The following is a 24034-nucleotide window of genomic DNA, read 5'->3' on the forward strand; positions in this document are numbered from 1 at the left end:
TTTGGTGAAAATCTGACCATGTGTTTTCACAGAGAAGATGAAACTTGTGTCAAATTTGGGCCAAAATTTAGACTTCAGGTATTGCATTTTTGTACCTTCTTAAATACAGCTTACTCATTTAGTAGTGCTGCGCTGTGTGTAAATCATTAGTCCAGCCATCCATACACTTTATACAGCCTAGATTCTACTATGTCTGATCACACAAAGGGTATGTTCATCAGCTCACTTCTGGTGTAGAGTTAAGTGTACATTAGTGGTTGAGGTGGGGATTCATGTTTTGAACATTCCTAAGTGAGATAATGAGAAACCTCATATGGAATATGAAAGAGCATGTGATTTTAAGAAGGATTCTACGTTTATTTGATGAAGATTGGTTTTCAAATGGCTGAGATATCCCCAAAAGTGATAATGATAAAAGGCGACATGCCCCACCTTTATTAGAATCTCTTTGTTTCACCTTGTTTTTGGATATCTCACACATTTCAAAACCGATTTTCATCAAATAAATTTTTGATACCCCTTAGAATTGCGGCATGCTCTTTGACATCTCAGAGTGGTTTCTGAATATCTCGCAAAACATGAAAAGCTAAATCCTCACCCCGACCAGAACTGTACACACCCTTTAAGGTTTCCTTACAACTTTCAGCAAAATTTGCTCAAGATGATAAACTGATTATGGGGTTTATGCCTTTCTGAAATGCCGAAAAAAAGTGTTATCCAAATGTGTTTGAGCCAGAAACATGTTTCTGTGGAGATGTTATTACATGCAAAGTTGTTTTTTAATGTGGTTACAGCTCAGACCATTCCACGCCAACCACTGCCAACTAAATGATCTCTGCTCCTCAGGTCAAACTGCGCAGTGTAGCTGCTCAGTGACAAAGCCTCCCTCTCGCCTCACAATAGAGATGATAAACGCAACTCGAGAAACGTGATCCAAAAGGCCTTTGCAAACACATAATTTGACAGTGGGTAATGAAGTGTGTTTCAAACACGGGAAAGATGATAAATGCAGCCAAAGAGAGCCACTTGTTGTAATACACTATTTACATAGCAGTGGCTCAATTTCAGAAATTGTGGGAATTTGCTGACCAAGCTGAATGATGCAGGTCAATAGCACGATCAGGGTATGTAAATGCGTAACAGGGGAAAAATGAGAAAACTTGGTGAAAATGTGTTTTTTGCTATTTGTTGTAGCCGAGTGTACAAATTTTCATTTCATGTAAAGAAAGAGTCAAAATTTGGCATTAAAATGTGCATAAATTAGCATTTTAATTAGGGGTGTCAAATTACATTAAAATGACTAATATATTGGAAAAATTCATTTAAAAAAAGGGGAAATGTTTTTGGCATCTGAAATGGCTTACTATAAAATTAGATATTCCTGATAAATACCCCTTTCATTCACCACTAGCACATAACCATGATAAATCAGAAAATATGAATTGATATGTCATATTTTCACGACTCAAAATGGATGATCAATTTCGTAGGCATTACTTTGAATACATATAAAACCACTTTTATATATTTTATAATTATATTATATTTCACTTTTGCCAAAGAGTGAAGAGGTGAAATTTTCAGGAATAGGTAACGGACATATGCTGGCCATTATTACAAAGTTTTATGAAATCAGGGCTGGTATATTGCAAGATACACTTTGTACTTTTCATCAAAAAATTATCTTTACAGTTTGACCTCGAATATTTATATGTGCACATAGTGTTTGGATCCATTCTCACATTTGTAAACACAGATAGAGGAATGAATATGAGATTTATGTTGACTTGAGTTGATATCCAAGCTGACACTTAAACATTATGTTTTTGCTTATGATATCTTTAAATAAAACTGAAAAAGCATTGAAATAAGAACACTGAACACTTATCATATGACCTTTATGCAGTAGAAGATGGGCATGGATCAGCCTACTTTTCCTCAGCATTTTGTAAAAATATTTTTTTTTAAAATAAGTTCTTATTGCTCTAATTTGCTAAAATTTTCACACAATAGATTACTACATTGTAACAATTCATGGCTAAAAAAGCAAGGATATTGAATAAGGGAAAAAAAAATTTCTTAAATTGTCAAATTAGGATACACATGTACCTCACTGAAAATATTATAAAATGACTGCACTTATTTTCCTCAGCATTTGAAACTGGCTCAAAACTCAAAACTGGCTGAACATTTATTGGCAAACAGCACACCACATTGTAGTGTATCTTCAGTACATGTAAGAAAAGCTGAAAAATAAGCTGTTTCTCCATGTATAGCTGTACAGCATGGGTTAAAAGGTCACAATGTCACAGAAATACGCCAGCACTACACTCCTACCATGATGGGACTTCAGACCTCATAACTTTCTCCAGCAGAAAGGACCACTGTTCAGTGCTTTTTATTGCATGCAAGCAATGCCAGGAAAAGTCCATTAATTTCATACCAAACACATAGGGGTAGACTTAAAATTCGGACCTCAAATCTTGATTTTACATAAGTTTTAAAACGCTTTTTTATGCATTACATGGGTTTGGGGGGACCTTTTGGTAATTAATCTTCAGTAATTAACAGTAAATGATAAGAAATTAGCTATCGTATTACCACATGTGATTATTGATGTCTAAGCGTGCTGCATGTGAATTTTGAAGTCAGTTGGTGCATTCTTTTAGAAGTTACATGTACAACAGTTTATCGTGAGAAAACCATGATTGCATAACCTGATTGTGCTTATCACCTGCATTCAAATGCATTTTTCACTGACATGCATATAATATTTTAAGAACTACAATGTACGCTGCAATAGTAAACACAACTATAAATAAATATCACCATGCTAACAAATTGTTTATTGAAAAGTTAATCACAACATCACTGTCAAGTATGGTAAATCCTGTCAATGAGTCATAGATCTTTAAAAAGACATTAAGTACCATGTATTTCTTTTCAACCCTACTTTTTCATAGCCCTGTTAATGCAATATCAGTAGTCTGATAGCTGGAGGACCAAGCAGCTAGTCATTTTTTTTTCCATACTACATACACCCCTACTGACTAAACAAAGTTTTTAAAAAAAAGTGTTGAAATGTGATTAATGGCCCCATTTTATAAAAGTTGCAATGAAAGTAACTTTTTGTAACAAGTGTCATGGCAACATCAAGAATTCAGTTTCTTATTGGCTGTTACTATGAGAACTAGCTATTCTAGCAAGTTGCTGTCCTAACATCTTTTATGAAATGAGACCCAATCTTTTGTTTACCTTCTCAATGCCATTTAGATCAAAGTTCTTCAAAAGAATGTAGAGTAAGACACTGAAGGGACAATGTTTAAAGAGTGAGGGAAAATGTTGTTGGCACAGCACACACATTTTCAATGTTTCCACTAAAATAATCCTGAACTCATAGAAGTTTTACAATTAAAACCCTACCCATAAAAATCAACTCAAGCTGAAGTTGATCTGTATCTAATAGTTCTGTATAAGAATCTCAAGATGGCCTTGTTCCTCTGTGAACATGAACTGGAGCTTGTTATGCACACAAATGTATGTCACGCACCTGATATGTACAGGGCATTCTTAGGTTGTTGTTTTGGGGCGTTTGTTTGGGGTCTTCACTGTTACACAACCATTCCTTGTCTAAATGTTTCAGGACTGAAACAATCAGATTTAAGAATGGTCCAATGTTTTGTCCATGATATAATATACTTTGTACCACAAAATATGGTTTCTCTGATGTTAGAATTTCACACACTTTCATAGGCCAGTTCCGGCCTATAACTGTATTTCTCTGCTCAATGTCGAGGATAAAATCATGTTTGACATTATAGCAAAAATGATCTCCTACTTTGTTGCTGGGAATTGCTTGGTCAATACATCTGTGCAGAAGGCAGGTATTCCAGGTTTTCCTGGGTGCCTTAAACATGCCGGTACGATATGGCAAACCATTCAAGAGTCAGAGAAACTGCAACGGAATCTTGCTGTTGTCTGGCTTGACTTGACAAATACGTATTTAGCCAAGTTCCACATGCATCAAGTTTATTACTTCTTGTGGATTCTGTCCAAGGTGAAAAGGCTTGCCACAAAGTACCATCAAGACTTCAAGATGCCGTTCTCCCCCAGCAGTGTACAACGGGTTGGCAGAGCCTGGAGGTTGGCACACCCATGGGTTTGTGCAATTTCTCAAGAATTATTTGTGCTTGCAATGGATGTGATTGTTTGGTCAGCAGAGACTTCAGGGCATGGTGTCACTTTCTCAGTGAAGAGGAGTTGCCTCTGATTTGTGCACTCATTAACAACCTCATACTTCTTTGTCCAAACTCAAAAGCCACAAGTGAGATTTTGGCTAGGCTCAAGGACCTATTGAACTGGAGTAGAATGAAATTCAAGACAAAGAAGTCTAGAACTTAAAAGCCTTGTCCTCAAACAAGGCAAGTTGAGTGACTGCCACTTTCTGTTGTGTGGTGAGGAAATCCCATCCATACACAAACAGCTGGTTTAGAGCCTAGGTTGGTGGTACAATGGATTCGAAGGACATAGGAAGGATTCAGGAGAAAACGGAGCAGATCAGTAAAGGTCAGCAGGTGATTGATAAGTGTGGTCTCCAAAGTGAAATTAAACTCTGGTGCCTTCAATTTTGTCTGATGCCATGTATCGTGTGGCCATCTAGAACTGTCTACGAGGTTGGGTTGTCCTACGTTGAAGCTATGGAATGGAAAATCAATGGCCACATCAAAAGGTGGCTAGGTGTTGACCTCCATAGCAGGTCAAGGTGGCACAGGCTAAATCGTTCATGATGCTCGGAGAGCCTGATGATCTGGTCATCAAGAATTACAAGGGTGTATCAGCTGGAGGTGAAGTTGGGGAGAAGGTGGCATGCTCAGATATATAGCAGTGGAGGAGGCCGAGTCAAAGTTAAAGCATTTCTAAGGAAATGGTTAGTGCAACCCAAACAGGTTGTTTGGGTCTGGGATGGACCTCAACCAAGAGGTGGTCAACAGCTTTACTCAAGGAGCAAAGTGGCCCTGTCATGGAGGAGATTCAGGAGGCTGAGAAGGAGAAGAGATTAGCCACAGCAGTAGGTCAGGCTCAACAGGAAGAAGAAGAGATTGGCCACAGCAGTAGGCCAGGCTCAACAGAGTTTTGGCATTAAAGAAGGAGTAGAATAAAGGAACTTGACATGTTCTTGAATGGCAAATAGAGCCACTCCGAATCTATTTCTTTGTTCGATCAACAAACAATCTTTAACCTACTCAGGACTGTTAACCTTAACAAGCGGTACAATGAGCCTCACAAGCATTTTGCTTGTGGAGGAACAGTAGCCCTCCAGCACATTCTGAGTGCCTGAGAGGTCAGTCTTGTGTGTGGAATGTACACATAGAAGCACAATCAAGTCTTGAAGGTCATTGGAGAGCCTGTAGAGAAGAGGGTGACCTGCCACAATTCCATGAGTGGTGTTGATAGGTACTACGTGATATGGGCCATCCCAACTAGTGTGTAGACACATATGACAACTAGACTTGGAATTTGTCAACACTGACAAATTAGGTGATCCGATCTATTTGGAAATCAGTGATTGCAGTCCTGATCCCAATAGGCAGGACCATAAATGTTTCATCTGCGTTTAGGGGACATTGGCCGTGTGATGTTTGGATTCTCATTTAGAAAAGGGAGTCAGACCTGCCATCTTTGGTACCGAATTCCGTATACACTAACGAATATAATGAAGTATTTGATTTTTGACCTTTGATCCCACTTTGCACACCCAAGATGGCATCTGAGCAAAGAGTGGTTATTTTGTAAAATGATTCTTGTAACATGGTCTTTGCATGTGCAAAATATGGGAAAGATAGGACATGTATTCATCAAGATACATGATGAAACATTTATGACCTTTGACCCTAATTTACATACCCAAGATGGTGTCCGATCAAGTAGTTATTTTATGAAATAATGTATGTGACATGAACTAAACATGTGCAAAATATGGGGGTGATAGGGGCTGTTTTTCTTGAGTTATTGCAAAGAAAGTTGCAAAAAAGAAAGAAATACCTCAATACATCGAAGATAAGCTTTAATTTCAACCACGTTTTTCGATGTGATGCCGACGTCGTATGAAAAATTGGAGGACACAACGGTGATAGCGCAAAGTCTCAGCTACAACATATTAAAATCTGGGAGAAATTCACCGAAGGGTAAGTGAGCTAGTGCTCGATAAAGACAATCATGTCAATTTTCACATCTAGAAAAATTCCCTCCCATAGAGAAAACACGTCATAACGAAGATACAGAAAGAAGTACATCTGACCTTTGACCCCACTTTGCACAGACAAAATGGCATCTGAGCAAAAAGTGGTTATTTTGTGAAATGATTCTTGTAACATGGTCTTTGCTTGTGCAAAATATGGGAAAGATAGGACATGTATTCATCAAGATACAGGATGAAACATTTATGACCTTTGACCCTAATTTACATACCCAAGATGGTGTCCGATCAAGTAGTTGTTATTTTATGAAATAATGTTCATGACATGAACTAAACATGTGCACAATATGGGGGTGATAGGGTCTGTTTTTCTTGAGTTATGGCAAAGAAAGTTGCAGAAAGAAAGAAATACCTCAATACATCGAAGATAAGCTTTAATTTCAACCAAGTTTTTCGACGTGATCCCGACGTCACATGAAAAAATGGAGGGTACAGTTACGATAGCCCAAAGTCTCAGCTACAACATATTCAAATCTGGGAGAAATTCACCGAAGCATAAGTGAGCTAGTGCTCGATAAAGATAGTCATGTCAATTTTCATTTCCAGAAAAAAATGCACTCCCATAGAGATAACACGCAAACTGGTCAAATTTGACAAGATTACTTTCAATCCATTTTAACGAGGTGATGCCGTCATCCAATCAAAATTTTGTTAGTACATTAATGAAAGAGCATTTAATAAGCTACAACATACTGTAATCTGGGTGAAAATTGGCAAAGGATAAGTGAGATACGCTCGAGTGAACTTGAAATTTGATGACGTCATTTTGAAAATTTACTTTTTTTATTTAAGAAATTTGATATCTTTTAATCATTTTTCCAGCATCGCCAACCCATGAAATGACATGTACTACTCATCAGCTTTCAGAATACGTAAAGAAAATGGGGGGTCACCGTCCATCCTGACGAGTAAATCGGATTTAAAATTGGCTTTTTTTTGGCATAGTTGCACTGTATATCGCCATTGACGCGCACCCGAAATTTCAACTTTGACGGGGCCGTATGACAACATATTGAGTTGAATTGACTTGAAACTTGGTAGAAATATTCCCTGACATTTCAGACATCAGATGCAAGTGAAAAAACGGGAAATTTCTATTGCATATGAGCTGTGCGTGCGCGCACGTACGCGTCCGTCCAATTTTTTCAATTTTTTCATAAAATGCTCCAAATGGTCTGAAACGTGTGCAAAAAAAAATTGAGCTCGATTGGAGCATGTAAATATTTCAACGCGCGCGTACGCGCTCATTTTAAGGGTAAAGATGAATTTTGAGAATATGAGTATAGAATGAGCTTGACTTGAAATATATGTGATGTAAATTTCATTGAAAAATTCCATTCCATTAATGAGATATGAATTAAAATGTGTTTTCATATAATGACGTCATTAGTGATGTCACGGTCGACTGATCACTGTGATTTTATTAGATCTGTCGTCTTTGGGACATGATACATATATGGTATAATTTTGAAATTGATAGGCTGAGGACTTTCTGAGCTAACCTCTGCACAACTTTTGAGGAGAAATAAAGAAAGAAGAATAAAGAATCAGTACAGAAGATACAGAAGGTGATCCGAGAGGATACTCGGATCACCTAATTCAATTTCTTCTCTAACACTGCACTGCAGTATCTGATATCCCAACATTGTACTATTTGCAGGGGTGGTATTCTGAAAATCTTCTGACATTTTTCCTGAACATTTTCCCCAAGTCAGAAAGTTAGGAAGTGCCTAGGAAAGACACAATTTTTTTTTTTTTTTTTTTTTACAAATTTATTTATTTCCTCTTCATTATGCAACATAACATACAAAATCATATTACAAATCATGTTTTGTTTAACAAATTACCAACAACAACAACAACAACAAAAGATGGGTATCAAACTCTTCAACAATTGAACAATATCCTAAAGATACAGTCAGCTTTCGTTACAATAAACTCCTTGGGCCCAGCGAAACCATCGTGATCTTGTCACTTTTGAAATCTTGCCATATCCAGGGCACAAATACCTCTGAATAGGAAAATTTTCAAACCCTGGGCCCCCCAAAAAAACTACCCCATCACGTCGGGGTTCTGCCATATGGATATTCTTTATAGCGAGAGTCGACTGTATGTTCTTCTACAATGACCTAAAAAATATGTTCTACAGGGGACCATTTCTTATAATGAAAATTTAGTTTGTTTGTTCGTTTTGCAATGTTGGATTCTATATGTCGGATGTTAACAATAAATGCTGTCAATCCATGAAATTTCACACCTGTATCTTTGCATCTCTGAATATATATGTACCTTTTGTATAACAATATTAAGTGATTCAATAAATTCCTGTGGGGCCCTTTCCAGTCTTTGATGAATCCAAACATTACTCTAATTCTTGTACAATCCTCTAATTTGACATGAAAGATCGTACCAATTTCATCCACAAATTTTTGAAGTAATTCTTTGGCAGCTTTACAATCAAAAAACAAATGTACAGGGGTCTCAGCACATGACTTACAAAGCGTACACAACTCTGATTCTGATATTTTCATCTTAAACAATCTTTCATTTGTGTAAAGTATATTATGCGACAACTTGAACTGAAATTCTCTCAATTTCACTTCAATTGTACATGTAAATGGCAACATATATATTTGTGTCCAATCTTCTGGTTGAATTCCATACTTGCCAGCAAAAACTGTTTCGCAAACAGGTCTTGATTTAATCTCTTTTAAAAATTCCTCATATATTGGTTTTGATTTTACATCTTGTAACTGTGAGATAATAAGATCCTTTTGTTTATGCGCCACTTCTTCTTTCCAAAACATCTCCAATAAGAGTGTATTGAAGGAACATTTCGAGTATTTTTTAACAGAGTATACAATTGCCATATACATCATATTATATTTGCTTGGCACTCCTTTCCTTAACCAAAATTCAAAATCAATGAGCCGTCCATCAATACTAAATATCTGATATATATAACATAAACCTGCTTCAAAAAACGGTCTGCAGAATATTGAGTGCTTATCAATCAAAATATTCTGGTTATTCCATACTGGTTGTTGTAGGATGTCTGCTTGGCTATTTTCATCACCAATAAAATCCTCATGTATGTTTGTCTTTAACCATATTCGTAGAATATTCTCATAAAATGGAGGGATACCCCTCTTATCAATAGTTTCAAGGGAATAATTACTTTGGAACACTAGAATTCCACCAAGCCTTTTTAAGAAATAATCTCCCAATAGCACCCATTGATGGTTACGATTTCCATAATATCTTTTAACCCACTTAATTAACTGCGTATCAATCATACATTGTAAATTGGGGAATTTCAGACCACCCTCAGCATATTGTGCATACATAGTTGACCTTGAAATCTTATCTGGGCCATTCCATAAAAAGGAAAACATTAACTTCTCTACTTCTTTCACAAAATCTTGAGGAATTTCAACGTTTGACATCAAATAAATTATCTTAGACATAATAAATGTTTTCAAAATTTGAATTTTACCAATTAACGTTAAATTACGATTTTTCCATATAGAAAATGTTCTCTTAATCTCACCCAATCGATCTTCAAAGTTTCTTCGGATTGCTTCTTTTTTGTCATATGAAAACCAAATTCCAAGAATTCTAAGACCATTGTCTGACCACTTTATCATCTGTGGCTTTTCTTTCGATAGTCTATCATTTCCTATCCACATTCCTTCTGATTTGCTTCGGTTGAGGCAAAGGCCTGATATATCAGAAAATTCTTGAAAGCTTTCTAATAATACTGATAATGATTCTGTATCCTTACAAAAACATGTTATATCATCAGCGTAAGCTGTATATTTAATCTGTTTTCCGAGCATCTCCATTCCAATGATTTTTGGATTATTTAACATTCTCATTAAATATATCTCGAGCCCTAATATGAATAAAAGGGGGGCAAGGGGGTCGCCTTGGCGAACACCCCTTCCAATTTCAAAATAACCAGTGGTAAAGCCATTTATCAATACACAGCTATTTATACCTGCATGCAATGTTCTCACCCATTGTATCATTGACGGACCAAAATAAAGACATTCTAAACACTGTAGTAAATACCTATGACTGAGTGAATCAAATGCTTTGGTAAGATCTAATGCTAACACAATTCCAGATACATTGTTGGCATCTGCATAAAACATTAAGTCTGAAATCAGTCTTATACCTTCACCTATATATCTGTCTTTAATAAATGCTGTTTGCTGATGATTTATCAAATTACCAATGATTTTGGACATACATTTCGCTAGACATTTAGAAAGTATCTTTGCATCCACATTTATTAAGGTGATTGGTCGCCAATTACCCAATAATCTCTTATCTTTATTGGATTTAGGAATCAATTTAATTATTCCTTGCCTCTGTGACACTGACATACTTCCTTTTTCAAAAGCATGGTTAAATGATCCTATTAGTTCTTTAGAAATCAAAGACCAAAATGTCTCATAAAATTCCACCGATAAGCCATCATTACCAGGTGTTTTATTTTTTGACATCCCAAGGAGGACTTCCCTTGCCTCTTCATGTGTTATCAGACCTTCACAAGAGGCCTTTTCATCTTCCGTGAGGTGTTTTAAGCAGGAACTTTTTATGTAATCATAACTCACTTTGTCAGACACTGTATCCCTATTTTCAAACTGTTTACCAAAAGATTTCATCACAAAATTTCGTATATGATGGGGATGTTCAAGAAGTTCCTCACCTGTATCTAATACATCTATGTTTGTACTCTGTGCTTGTGTCTTTTCCAATGATAAAAAATATTTTGTACTCTTCTCTCCTTTCTCGTACCAGGTACATCTTGAACGTAATATGGCCCCCTCTGCTAAATAGTTGTACATGCAGTTAAGTTCCTGTTCAATTTTCTCTTTCTTTTCCCATTTTTGCTCATTCATTTCTGTCGGGTCCATGTCATTTATTATTTTCAATTCTTGTTCTAATTCTTTTCTTCTAATTTCTTTTATATTTTTCTTCCTTTTAGAAAATGTGATTGTAAATTCTCGTATTTTGAATTTTAACCAATCCCATAATTTTCCTTTATCATTTTTATCTTCCCATTCATTTACCCACATCTCATAATGTCCCTTTAAATTTTCAACATACTCGACATCATTAAGTAAGCTGTTATTAAACTTCCAATAAGATGGGCCCACAGTGTACTCTTTAATTCTCAGATGTAAATTCACAAAATCATGATCTGACAAAACACAGGGGACCATATCACAATCTGTCACCATATTTTGTACAGACTCATGGATTAACCAGAAATCCAGTCTTGACTGAACACAAGGATTGGAGCGTCTCCAAGTAAATCGTCTTAATAACGGGTTCTTGTCTCTCCAGATATCTATTACATGGTAAACGTTTTTAATATTTTCTATTATTTCACAAGAGTGCTTCCAAGTGGACTTCATATTACCGCCAGGAAAGACACAATTGGTATTCTGAAATTCCTTCCTAAAAACTTCTAATGAATGCACATTTAGGTCATTCTCATCCGTGCCTACTGTTTTTTCTTAACTCATGTATATAAAATGGTGTATTATAAGGAATCAACCAATGACAGTCGTATGAAAATGTGTTGTGCTCAAATGTTATGTGTGTGGCGTGGCATGTTCGATTTTTCATGCCCATTTCACGCAAATAAATGCTCATTGCATGCAGTTAAGAGCCCATCGTTATTCAAATTAACAACGCGAACAGATTATAGTACAGTGACTCCCATTATAATGAAGTCCTCGGTACTGGCAGTTTTCTTTCGTTATATCAAAATTTTGTTGTAACCGAACAAAAAAAATATATGTATATATAGAATATAAAACTGATAATGTTGGGGCCTGAATTTTTACTTCAAATTGTGTTCAGTATAACAGGAGTGCACTGTAATAATAATGCAAAACATTGCCATCATACCATTTGTACAAAACGGAGCCAACGACAAAACTGGAGAATTTCACCAGGCAGGAAAGGTATCATTCTCAAATCTGGTTGTGTCACACAATCCCACAGCTTCAGAGCCTTAAATCTCTGAGTGGAGGCAGTAAAGTTCTTTCACATTCTTCCAGTGCAGTCTTTCCTGTTGGATGTCTCTGTTTGCGATATTCCGATTCAAAGCGTGTGCAAGAAGCAGAGCTGCCATGATATTGCTAGTAAACAACGTAAGTCTGTACTTATAAATAGGACAGGGTTGGGTGGAGATTTTCTAATAATCTTCCTAAAATCAATTCCTTAGTCAGGGCTGCACACCAACCCATTTTTTCTACTGGTCCAACCTGTCTGTCGGACTAGTAGGTACCAAATTTTTCATTTTCTCCTGACACTTCATTCCTGGAAAAAGTTATGGTTCAACAGTGATTTTTACTTGTCCTGGACGGTTGGACCAGTGCATTGTAGGGTTCATGAAATAAGTGGCATAAATGCACCTGTATTGGTGCATGCCCACAGAAATCAAGCTGCTACCGATTTGCTATCACTCGTTCGCTACTCCCTGATGTATTTGAATGCGCATATACCTAGCTTACACACATCATCTGAGCTGATATTAGTGGGCCACTCTGGTGGAAACCTGGCATCTAATAGGTTAATGCTCCTTGGACGGCACTATTGCCAGTAAACTGCGTGTCGATATTAAGGGCATAATTTACCATTTGCAGATGAAACAAAAATCAGCATTAGTGCTTCAAAATAGTTCTAAAATGTGAGTTAGGGATAGAAACAACCAATGTAAAAATTTGAACCAGTATAATCGATCGATGTTAAGTATTGTTAAATATACAAAATGTGAACAATAGTTATAATAAAAATGTTTCCAGACTAAACCGTATACAGTTATGGTTTAATGAGAAAAATAGTGATATCTCCTTATATTTTAGGCTTTACTGCAAAAAATTTATAATACATGATGCTTTGTGATACAACTGACCTACCCTTGGATGCATCAAAAGTGATATCTTGAACATTTTTAAAATCACTGCTCCCAAAGGTAAACAAGACCTTTAAAATCAAACACAAGTCACCAAAATCATAACAACTTTGTATCTAAACGCAAGTCCGCTGCTGAAAGGAATTGCGTTTGATTTTGCACGCAAATATTGTTATCAAACACGACTTTGCACTTGATTTTCATCAAATGCAAAGTTGCTGGTGAAACTTGCCTTTGATCACATGTCAAATTTCTAGCAACAGGGACCATACCAGTAGTAAAAGCCAGCATACATGTATCAATTCATCGTGTTTGCTGGCTAATTTCAGCAGAACATACATGTACGCCTCCAGCGGGCAAATCTCAAATTGGTGTGGTAATGTTAGAACTGTTCTACTCATTATTTCTGCATGCCCTAGGGCAAGGCAATGCGAATATTACAATAACTCCTAAATGGCCATAGTTGAATCGTAAATATGACAACAAAGAGAAACTGAAACAAGTAAGAATATAAATTATAATTCTATAATCCAAAAAAACAATAAAATCCAGAGTTATTTTGAGGTCAAAAGAGTGTACATAACTACATGTATGGCCTCCAAACCCTGTAACTACACACAGCCCCGTCACTTAGCACGGCATCTGGATGCTGGTTGGGCTACTAAACTCTTGGATCGCAAAAAGAAAAAAAAAATCCAAGGAAGAATGCCTTTCACTAGATCTATTTCTATATTCTATACCACCCTAACATGCTAAAGACAAGTATCCAGCTTCAGGCGAGGATGGGGCTTCATCACTGACATTGAGATTGACGACAACGTTATCTATGATTGAACAGAACTACCTAAACCTGAACTTAATGAAGTTGTAGAAACCAAGATCTAACGTTAACAATTTGTTAATAGTGCCTAAATATCTGCGATCAGCCCTAACATGAACCTCCCACCCTGCATAGTTGTGTAGACAGCTCCACAGAGCTGCACTCCTGCCTGCAGTGCAGTGGAGCGCCCCGGGACGGGATTTGTGCCGAAACTGAACTGCATAATATTTGGTAATATTTACACTCATTTGTCATTTCATTTGTTTCTGGTCTATTCAGGAAACAGGTAGATATCTAGAGGCGTTAAGACACAATATAGCATATCTAACGTTAGATCTATATGTAACTAAGCAATAAAATACAGATTACAGACTCCGGTAGCACCCATCTAGCTAAGAAGCCTAACTAAGCTAACGAGATCCCATACATATACGACTGCGTACAATGAGTTAATGCACTTCTATTAGTAAAGACATGACAGCAATTTTCTGCTATCCAGGTACGTTACGCACCGATGTGATCAAAATATTAAGAATCAAATCTAAACTTCTTACCAAGACTGCACTGCAATTGATAGATAAATAGTATCACAAAGTGCCAGATTAGACCATATCGTTCCATTATGACAATCAGTGCACTTTTCCCGTTGTATTTTGCAGTGCATGTTGGTACTCCGCGTTGGTTTTCGTGAGAGCATCAATTCGTGCGATCCCGTCTATAACTATCGCATGGTAAATGAGTATAGTGTAGGTTTTATGAGCGTGGACGTGGGTAAGGTATTGGGGTCGTAGTATAGAACGAATATGCAGCTAGCTAGCTCAGTACAGTGCGATTGCTATTGCTACCGCTTGTTGAGGTTTGGCGATCAGTACACAGTCTGGGTACAACGACGCAAGTGTATACCCCGACGACTCGTACGTTCTGCGTCAGGACGAACGCATGCATTACAGTAGAAAATAAAAACATGCGAATATTTTTGCTTGCCATACGTTTCTGTGCGTGAGGTCTTGATTCCGCGGAATTAAAAACACGCGAAACTCTTCTGACCCGGCCTAGCGCGAAAAATTAGTCGCGCGAAAATATCCACTTTTACAGTATGTGGGAAATACGGGAGTACATGTATACTGTATAGATATGAGACAGACACGGCACGGGAAGCGCATGATAGCATCCTCCGCTTGGAAGAGTACGGCAATCATCTCAGTCGATGTATATACATTTTTATATCATAGATGAAAATGCTTTGCAAGAGTAAAAGGATGACACCGCGATGGTGATGAGAAAACGAGGAAGAAAAATAGGAAAACACAAGGGAGAAAACAAACAAACATGATGATAAGCACTTTTCAAATGCGCAAACTATACATGTATAACTGAAACTAGAAGCATCGAATAACTCTTCGAGTTCACTACACAGTGCTTCTGATGAAATCAGTGTGGTTGACCTGAACACAAATAATGTGCTAAATCTTAATTGAACTCAGTTTTGATGATAGAAGTGTCTCTTGTGTTGAGTCTATGTACTGGAGGCCAACAGCTCGACACTTTTATGATGCACTTTCGAATCTTAGGCAGATTTTTTTTTTTCCGTATTACACTTTAAAATAAGGAGTCTGGGTAAACACTTCGATTCTTAAACATGTATTATGCTTCACACCCTTCCAGGGTCCCCTTCAGTAATTGCTATGAGTTCAGAGTATGACTGAGACAATTGGGTTCGCAATTTATTCTACAGGTACAATCTTATAGGTACATTCATTGGCCAAACAGGACTGGTGGTGGTGTAGGACCTAGGCATTTATCATGTTTTATATAGCTACTTGAAACGTGTCAAGAAGGATATGACAGATTTCATTGAAACGTCTGGCATTGAAATCGAATCTCCTCGGATGGTAAAAGTATTTTAGTTGGGGTTCTTTACAGAGCCTCCCATGCTAAACAAGAGAATTTTATGATTGCTTTGAATAATAACAATTTATATTTTCCTCCAGTGAGGTATAGAGGTACAATAAGTATTGTGTTTTGGTTGGAGACTATAACACTGAATGATCTACTCTGATCTCGCAGGATGTCCTTACTGTCAAGAATTTCTTGATTCTTGCCAATCGTATTCCTTCTTTCCGTTACCAAGCCAATTCGAGTTAGATCAGTCACTTAGGCCTACTCTTATTGATCACTGATGATATATCTACAAACATTAATCCGACCCCCAAAGCAGAGATTTATAACCGTTTCTGACATGTAGCAGACCACTTTAGCCGGTGTTTCCTAGGATCCACACGAGAGGGCCCTTTAGGCCTACAGCCTTATATGAGCATGTATGAAAAATATCACTCTCCTTTAAAAATGCCATCAGTGGAAGCTGATTGGTGCCAGACTGAATTTGGTGAAGGAGGTACAGGGCCTACTGAGTATACATGATTGGACACACATACTTGAAATTAATGATGTTGATACTGCATATTAAAAACACGATCGTTTTCTAGAAACAACAGGTCCTGTGATTACGAACATTAGCACGGCTCCCATAAGTAGGCCCTGGTAAGATCGAGTAATTCCAGTTATGCAAAGAAGCAATTAAGATCTCCTTGGGTGTAGTTTCAGTCGCTTTCAGTGTAAACCGAAAGAATATAGATCCAGTCCCACTCCAAAGTTTAAGAAAAAACAGGATACTTATAAAATGTTTTGGTTACTCTTTTGCGCTGTGCGGATAAAGAATATTAGGCCCTATTCCAAATTGATTTAAAATGATGTGAAAAAGAAAGGTAAAGTTAATGAATATGTTTTGTGTAAAAACGAAAAATACTACCCAAATGTTCTGGTTGAGATGGGGATTTGAGGTTTTAACTATTGGTGAGATAATTAGAAGCCACTTATATGAAATATTAAAAACATGATTAAGAGGAATTAAAATTCAATTTGATGAAAATCATTTTTGAAATGGCTGTGATATCCAAAGTGGTCCTAATAAAAGGTGGGTCCCGTCTTTCACTTTGTTTTACTTTTTATTTTGGATTTAGCCATTTCAAAACCGATTTTCATCAAATAAGCTTTCGATCCCTCAAACACAGTTTCCAAAATACATGTAGTATGCTATTTGTGACATGGTGTCAAAGCAATTCTGACCCACAAAGCTGACATCGCGCACTGCTTCTTACGGTCACTCTGTGAAATTAAGTTTCTAACAAGACAATTGTGACATCGCGCACTGCTTCGTCCCGTCACTCATTGAGATGATTCTACCAAAACGATTGTGACATCACTAAGCAATTGTGACATCGCGCTCTTCGTTCCGTCACTCAGTGAAATGTAACAATTTATTTCTAACAAAACAATTATGACATCACAAAGCAATTGTGACATCGCGCACTGCTTCTTTCCGTCACTCCAATTCCTCACAAAACAATTGTGACATCATAAAGCAATTGTGACTTCGCGCACTGCTTCTTTCCGCCACTCCGTGAAATGTAACAATCATATTTCTAACGAAACAATTGTGACATCATAAAGCAATTGTGACTTCGCGCACTGCCTCGTTCCGTCACTTTGTGAAATGTAACGATAGGTTTGCGCGGTTTCGCGCAAACAATAATTTCTAACAAAACAATATTGTGACATCACAAAGCAATTCTGATGATAATGCTGCTTCTTACGGTCAGTGTAGGGTCCCTCCACAACATCGTATCCACAACACGACGTTTCGCCTCTAATTTCCCCTTCTTTTGTGTACATTTTGATCCAAAATGTAAAACAATTATGCACTGAATTATTTCGAGTTTCTGGATAAAACTATAGGGCTAGGTGCTTCCAAAAGTACTATTAACTTATTCACTTCGGGGCTGCACCCCTTGGTGAATAATTCTATTGAAGTCACTTTTGCCTATATAGTTTTTAACCAGAAACTCTCAAGGCAATACATATATATATATATATATATATATATATATATACACATATACATATATTATATATTATATTATATATACTTATCTATGATATATATATATACATATATTATATTATATTTACTTATCTATGATATATATATATATATATTTACTTATCTATGATATATATATATATATATATATATATATATATAGATGAGTAACAAAATTGGAACAAAGTTCATGCTGTATTCACCAAAGTTCATGCTATATTCACCAACGGTTTATTTCTGCACACAAATTTTCGAGCGTCTCGCCGCCCTTTCTCAAGTGTTGAGAAAGGGCGGCGAGACGCTCGAAAATTTGTGTGCAGAAATAAACCGTTGGTGAATACAGCATGAACTTTGTTCCAGTTTTGTTACTTATCTTTTTATCTTGCCAACACGTGGACAACCTAATCAACATATATATATATATATATATATATATATATATATATATATATATATATATATATATATTTACTATACTGTTTATGTAACATTGCTAACATCACATAGGGCCGTGTATACTTGTATAGGGCCGTGTATCTTTAGATATTGTCTCAAATTTGTTGGGGGTTTTTCTCACTGTTAAAATAGCACCTCTTTACCCTAGACTTTGCAATTGGCCCAACGTACACATTAGTTATTCTTTGGTTGTATTTTTGACACATCAAACACCTAATAATTACTGTATATCAAGCATTCTCAATATCATCATCCATGTTATCATTATTATCAATAATAATTGTTATTATCAGGAGTAGCCTAGTAGCAATATATATCAAAGTCCATGTTCTTCTCATAAATATTACCAAAATCAAACTTACTTTTGTTGTAATTTTCATTATCTTCATTTTCATCATCATCATTTTCATCATCATCATCATCATCATCATCACTGTGGTCATAATCATTTTATTTTATCATTATCATTTTATTTTATCATCTTTTCCCTCTCTTTGTATTCAACCCCTGTGGTGCTTTCACTGTCTCGTGCCAGTTGGCTGTATAGGACTACTAGTATAACCTATATAGAATGCGAAGTTCCTTCCTCATGCTGACAATGTTCTAGCAACAGTGTTTTGTCTCTTTATCACGTAAATCAAACTCGAACACGGGTCTTATGTGCTTAGAACTCATTACTTGACAGAAATACGAAACTCTTAAACACTTGATGTACTAAAATCTGAAGTAGTTACATTGACGCAGGGCCATCTTTTATTATAAAGCGCGGCATTTACGTCCTTGAGCTGTTGAATACAGACACATGCTTCTCTATTACACCCAAGAGCTAAGTGGGTAGTGTTGAAGTGGTTGCATTTATGGTTTATTGTTCAGAGTCTTGACTCCGAGTGAATGGCTGAGCGAGATGATACATCTTGAGAGACAGTATAACCCAAACTCGACCGTGGCCGTATAATGCAGCTCTGAGGAAGGGTATAACTTACAAATCCACGATTTATTTAGACTCAGATGTTTGATTTTCAAATAATTTTCATTAGTAAAAAAGAAAATCCCGCAACCATTAGAGAATCTAATTTGTTTGTTTGTTTTTTTCTTCTATTGACCAATTACAGTTCTCGTTATCCTATTGTGGGAATGCACTTTGCATTATCGTGATATCTGTCACCACTCCATTCACTGCCGTTTATACTATTTTTGTCATTGCCGGCGAGCGCTGCATCCACCTCCATAGTCACAGTACATAATGAAAACGCACACACAGAACAATAAAGTGATGACAGATCACATTTTCCCTGAATATTCATTTTGCTCACTTTTTCTATTTCACCAATAATATAGTGTGCAGATCGCTGAATTTCAATTCTAAAACTGAAAAAGCTCCTCGGTGGGTGACGGACCCGGAGAGGGAGTATCCCCCTCCCACATCTTCGGGGTCATTCCACGAGACCCACAAGTCATATACGGCCCACGTGTTCGACATTGAAAAAAACAAAAAAACAAACAAACAAAACCAAAAAAAAAAAAAAAAAAAAGGTTCATAGGTCATTCAGCCCACGAGTCATAACGCCCGTGAGTCCGACATTGGGAGAGTAAGGCCTTTGGAGCCGGGATTTGTGAAACCAAGTAAGAATGTATAGGGTGTTGCATGACTGATATAAAGAAAAAAATAGCATATTGGAGGGGGCACTTTCGTCACGCAGTCGAGCGCGAGATTGTGACTATTTGAACAGCGCCATCTATATTTCAAATATGTATTTGTACAGGGTGTTGCATGAAGGGAAAATGATATGAAAAGAGGGGCAGTTTTGTCATGCTACCAGGAGCGAGATTCTTACCAATTATTATTATTTGTTGTTGTTTTTCATTATAATATTGAAAAAAAAATATTCACTGATTTTGATGTTAATGTTTACCTTTAAGAATGTACTATTCTCGTGTCAGGTCAGAATCAGAAATTAGTTACAGACATACTACAACTTCTGTCATGATTCTAGTTGTTAACTTTGATCTGCTACCCGAGACATAACCATCAAACTTTATCCCGAAAATCACCACAATTGATTATCATGCTTAAGATACCCCAGATGTTTTTGAGATTTTTGTCAAGTTTTTTGTTGTTGTGGAGGGGTTGTATATTCTGGGTTGTAAAAAATTTCAAAAAACAAAAATCCTGACTTTCGACTTCCTTTAGGTGTTTTTAGGAAGAGGACCCACAACCTTCATTTTAACTTATCACAGTTTCTCCTTGTACCGCTTTTAATTTTTTGAGTTGCAATATGGGAGTGTTTTAACGTGTATGTTTTTTTAAAAAGAATTTATAACATGTAGTCTTGATCTTGGGTCCTAACACCCTTTGCCCCACGACGAAATAGACCTATCTTACCACATCTGGGACCCTATGACTGCATTCATCATTTTCCTATCAGATTCCTTGAGTCGATTCTCTATGCACACACACACACACACACACACACACACACACACACACACAAATAAATAAATGTGGATGTCACAATGCATCACACAGGGGCGGCGCAGCCGTGGGGGCCGTGGGGGCTCGGGCCCCCACACCATACAAAGGAATAGATAAGGTGTCATCACTTTGGGCCCCCACACTTTTTTTAACCCGGAAGTACGTAAGAGGCACTACAATGGGAGGGGAGAGAATGAGCTGAGGTGAGGACCTTCTTTTTTCTTTTTTCTTTTTTTTTTTGTCAGCTGAAGAAACCCGGAAGTGGACGGGTAGAGATGAGCTGAGGACCTTTTTTTTTTTTTTTTTTTTTGCTTGTTAGCTCATGAAACCCGGAAGTGGGCCCCCACACTTTTGAAAACAGTGCGCCGGCCCTGTCACATCACATCACAAGAAGGTATCCCACACCACTGAGTACAGTGTTATGATGAATTCATCACTTCAGCTTCTGTTGTAAGGATTACATTTTCTGAATCAATACAGCTCTTAAAGGTGCACCTCACCGGTCTGCGATAATAATGGTGATGATAAAGATAATGACTCTAATAGTAATAAATAATGCTCAATAACAATTCTAATAATGATAATACTAAACTATAATGAAAAATGATATGTAAGTGAAGACTAAAATACGTAGGTCTGTGGTAGATTTGTAAGGTCATGACATCATCACAATCTCATTTGCATAATTGTGTTTGTGACTGATATCACTGGTTCATGAAAGCATGTGAAAGTCTGACAAACTATCTATATTGTATATGAGATTATGTCTGCTATTTGATGAAATCACTGTTCCAGTTTGATCTGACGACACTGATGTCAAACTGAGCACGAAGCAAAATTGCACTGTAACCCACTAGAGAACAGCGGGGTCAAACAGGAAGCTATAGAAGGACTCATGTAATCCCCAGGGCATTTCATTGCAGCCCCATGCTTTCATCACTAATATTAATGATGATACTACTACCATTACTACTACTACTACTGATAAATTAGTGTCATTTTCATTATGATAATAATGATGATGATGATGATAATAATAACAGTGACATTAATATCATTATTATCATAATCATCATTATCATTATTGAATCACTGAATCACAGGTATCGTTTTTTATTCTTCTTCTTTTGTGACTGTAATTTTGGTTTTGCCATGTCCTGTTATTGTTTTCTAATCTTTTTGTATAAATAGCACCAGTGTGCTTAGAAAAACCAGTATAAAGTGCCATATGAATGCAACTATTATTATTATTATTATTATTATTATTATTATTATTATTATTATTATTATTATTATTATTATTATTACTACTACTATTACTATTACTATTATTATTATCATTATCATCATCATCATCATCATTATCATCATTATCATTATCATTATCATCATCGTCATCATCCTCGATAGTGGAACCCTAGATCACATGTATTATTACTACTACTTGTACTTCCACAGTGATCATTATCACTAATGAGCCCCCCTATTCACAATGGCTCTGAAACGCTGCGACATCACGGAGTATCAACTTGGAAAAGACGAGTGAAAAAACACACATACACATATACAGAATGGTGATACTTCAAGTATAAAATTATTTCATGTTTAATGACACTTCTCTGCCATAACAAATAGCTTCATCTCTCCCTCATGTTATGTACTTGATTTTATTTTTTGCATACAGTAGTTGTACTAACAAACACTTAATATTCTTATGAGCATGCACACAAAGACAGTCATACTTACATGGAACATGCATGTTGACAATATGCATAATCAACAATATGCATAATTATGTTTATTAATATATATATATATATATATATCATACAATTACACAGAAATTTATGAATACACTGCACCAAGTATGTTAGTCTCCACTGACATATCAGGCAAATAGCTTTGATAAATTAGAATAAGTTACCATGAAATTTCCACATAAGACTGTTTGCTGGCTGGCTCAGCAAATCACTTTGGCTGCTGTAGACTTTGGAAAAATGAAAGACCCACAGGATTCAAATGGAGAAGGCGACTTCTCCACAGTATCTTGCCCTACATACAGTACCTGGGTTGGGGTCATCCCACAGAGTACGATTGTATCGACAAGTTGACCTGATGGAGATACAGCATGCTGGAGAAGAGACACAGGGATATATCTTCTCAACAAATGTAAGAATACCTATACTTCAACAACTCCATCACTCTTATTAAACAAAAACAACAAATTAAATCACTTGGACAAATACATTATATCATAATTACGGAACACATTAGCATGAATTACTAGAGGAGCAGAGTAACCGGAGGAACGATGAATATAACTCAAACAATTTGCGCACAGATGACAGTGAATGTATAAACAAGAAAATAGGAAAATAAATATTACAAGTCATTTGTGTTTGAGATCACTAATTGCCCACATAAATTGAGGTGTAAATTTATATGCCCTGGTAATTTCTCAAATTATCACTGTTGTTTAGCTCACTATGAGCAGGATCCCAAAAATTCATATTTGTCACACAACTAAAAATATGAAGTAGGTTCCCTGACATGAATAGTTTCTGCATCTCCTACATACAAGACCTTGGTGAATGGACTGCTCCATTCACGGGAAGGTGTATTTTTTCTTCTTCTCAGAGGGTACAGTATGATTTCCATATTTTGTGCATTTCCACACTGAGCAAACTTGTCCCTCTTTGCAAGATAAGTTTGGAATGCCCCTGATTAAAGGAGTCATTCGTGACAAAAACTTGAGGCAATTTTTCAAATACATGATTATGTACTCAATATCACAACAGGCAAATTTACTATTGCATTCACATTTTATACATGCATTTCCTCTGAGAACAAAGTGCCGAGCTGTTTCATCCATCTGTGCATACTCATGAGGTTTCACTACCTGAATCTACTTTGGATGAATTAGTTGATGCTACGTTGGGCAGTCTTTCAGCGAAGCTATCTTGTTGTAAGGAACAACCTCATTGTACAGGAATGCGTAAATCTGTATTTGTTAGAAAACCAGTCTAATAATTCTTGATACATTGTACATTCCCAAAACCAGAAGAAAAGCAAACGGTTCTTAATCATTCAATGGCATTTTCCTGCATCACACAAGGAGCTGAAATACAAAAATGCAGTCAGAAAGCAAATTA

The 24034-nt window shown here is 36.6% G+C and overlaps 1 protein-coding gene across 1 annotated transcript in view; it reads right to left on the minus strand.

Moving 5' to 3' along the window:
- The window catches only part of LOC140237929 (protogenin B-like), a 79477-nt gene extending 64796 nt beyond the window's left edge, over nt 1-14681 (minus strand). The window contains exon 1 of the mRNA XM_072317859.1: nt 14568-14681. Coding sequence (XP_072173960.1) covers nt 14568-14634 — 67 coding nt within the window. The 5' untranslated portion in view covers nt 14635-14681. The remainder of the gene's footprint in view (nt 1-14567) is intronic.
- Between the last annotated feature and the right edge of the window lie 9353 nt (nt 14682-24034).

Source organism: Diadema setosum, chromosome 14 (assembly GCF_964275005.1).
Source record: "Diadema setosum chromosome 14, eeDiaSeto1, whole genome shotgun sequence".
NCBI lineage: Eukaryota > Metazoa > Echinodermata > Echinoidea > Diadematoida > Diadematidae > Diadema > Diadema setosum.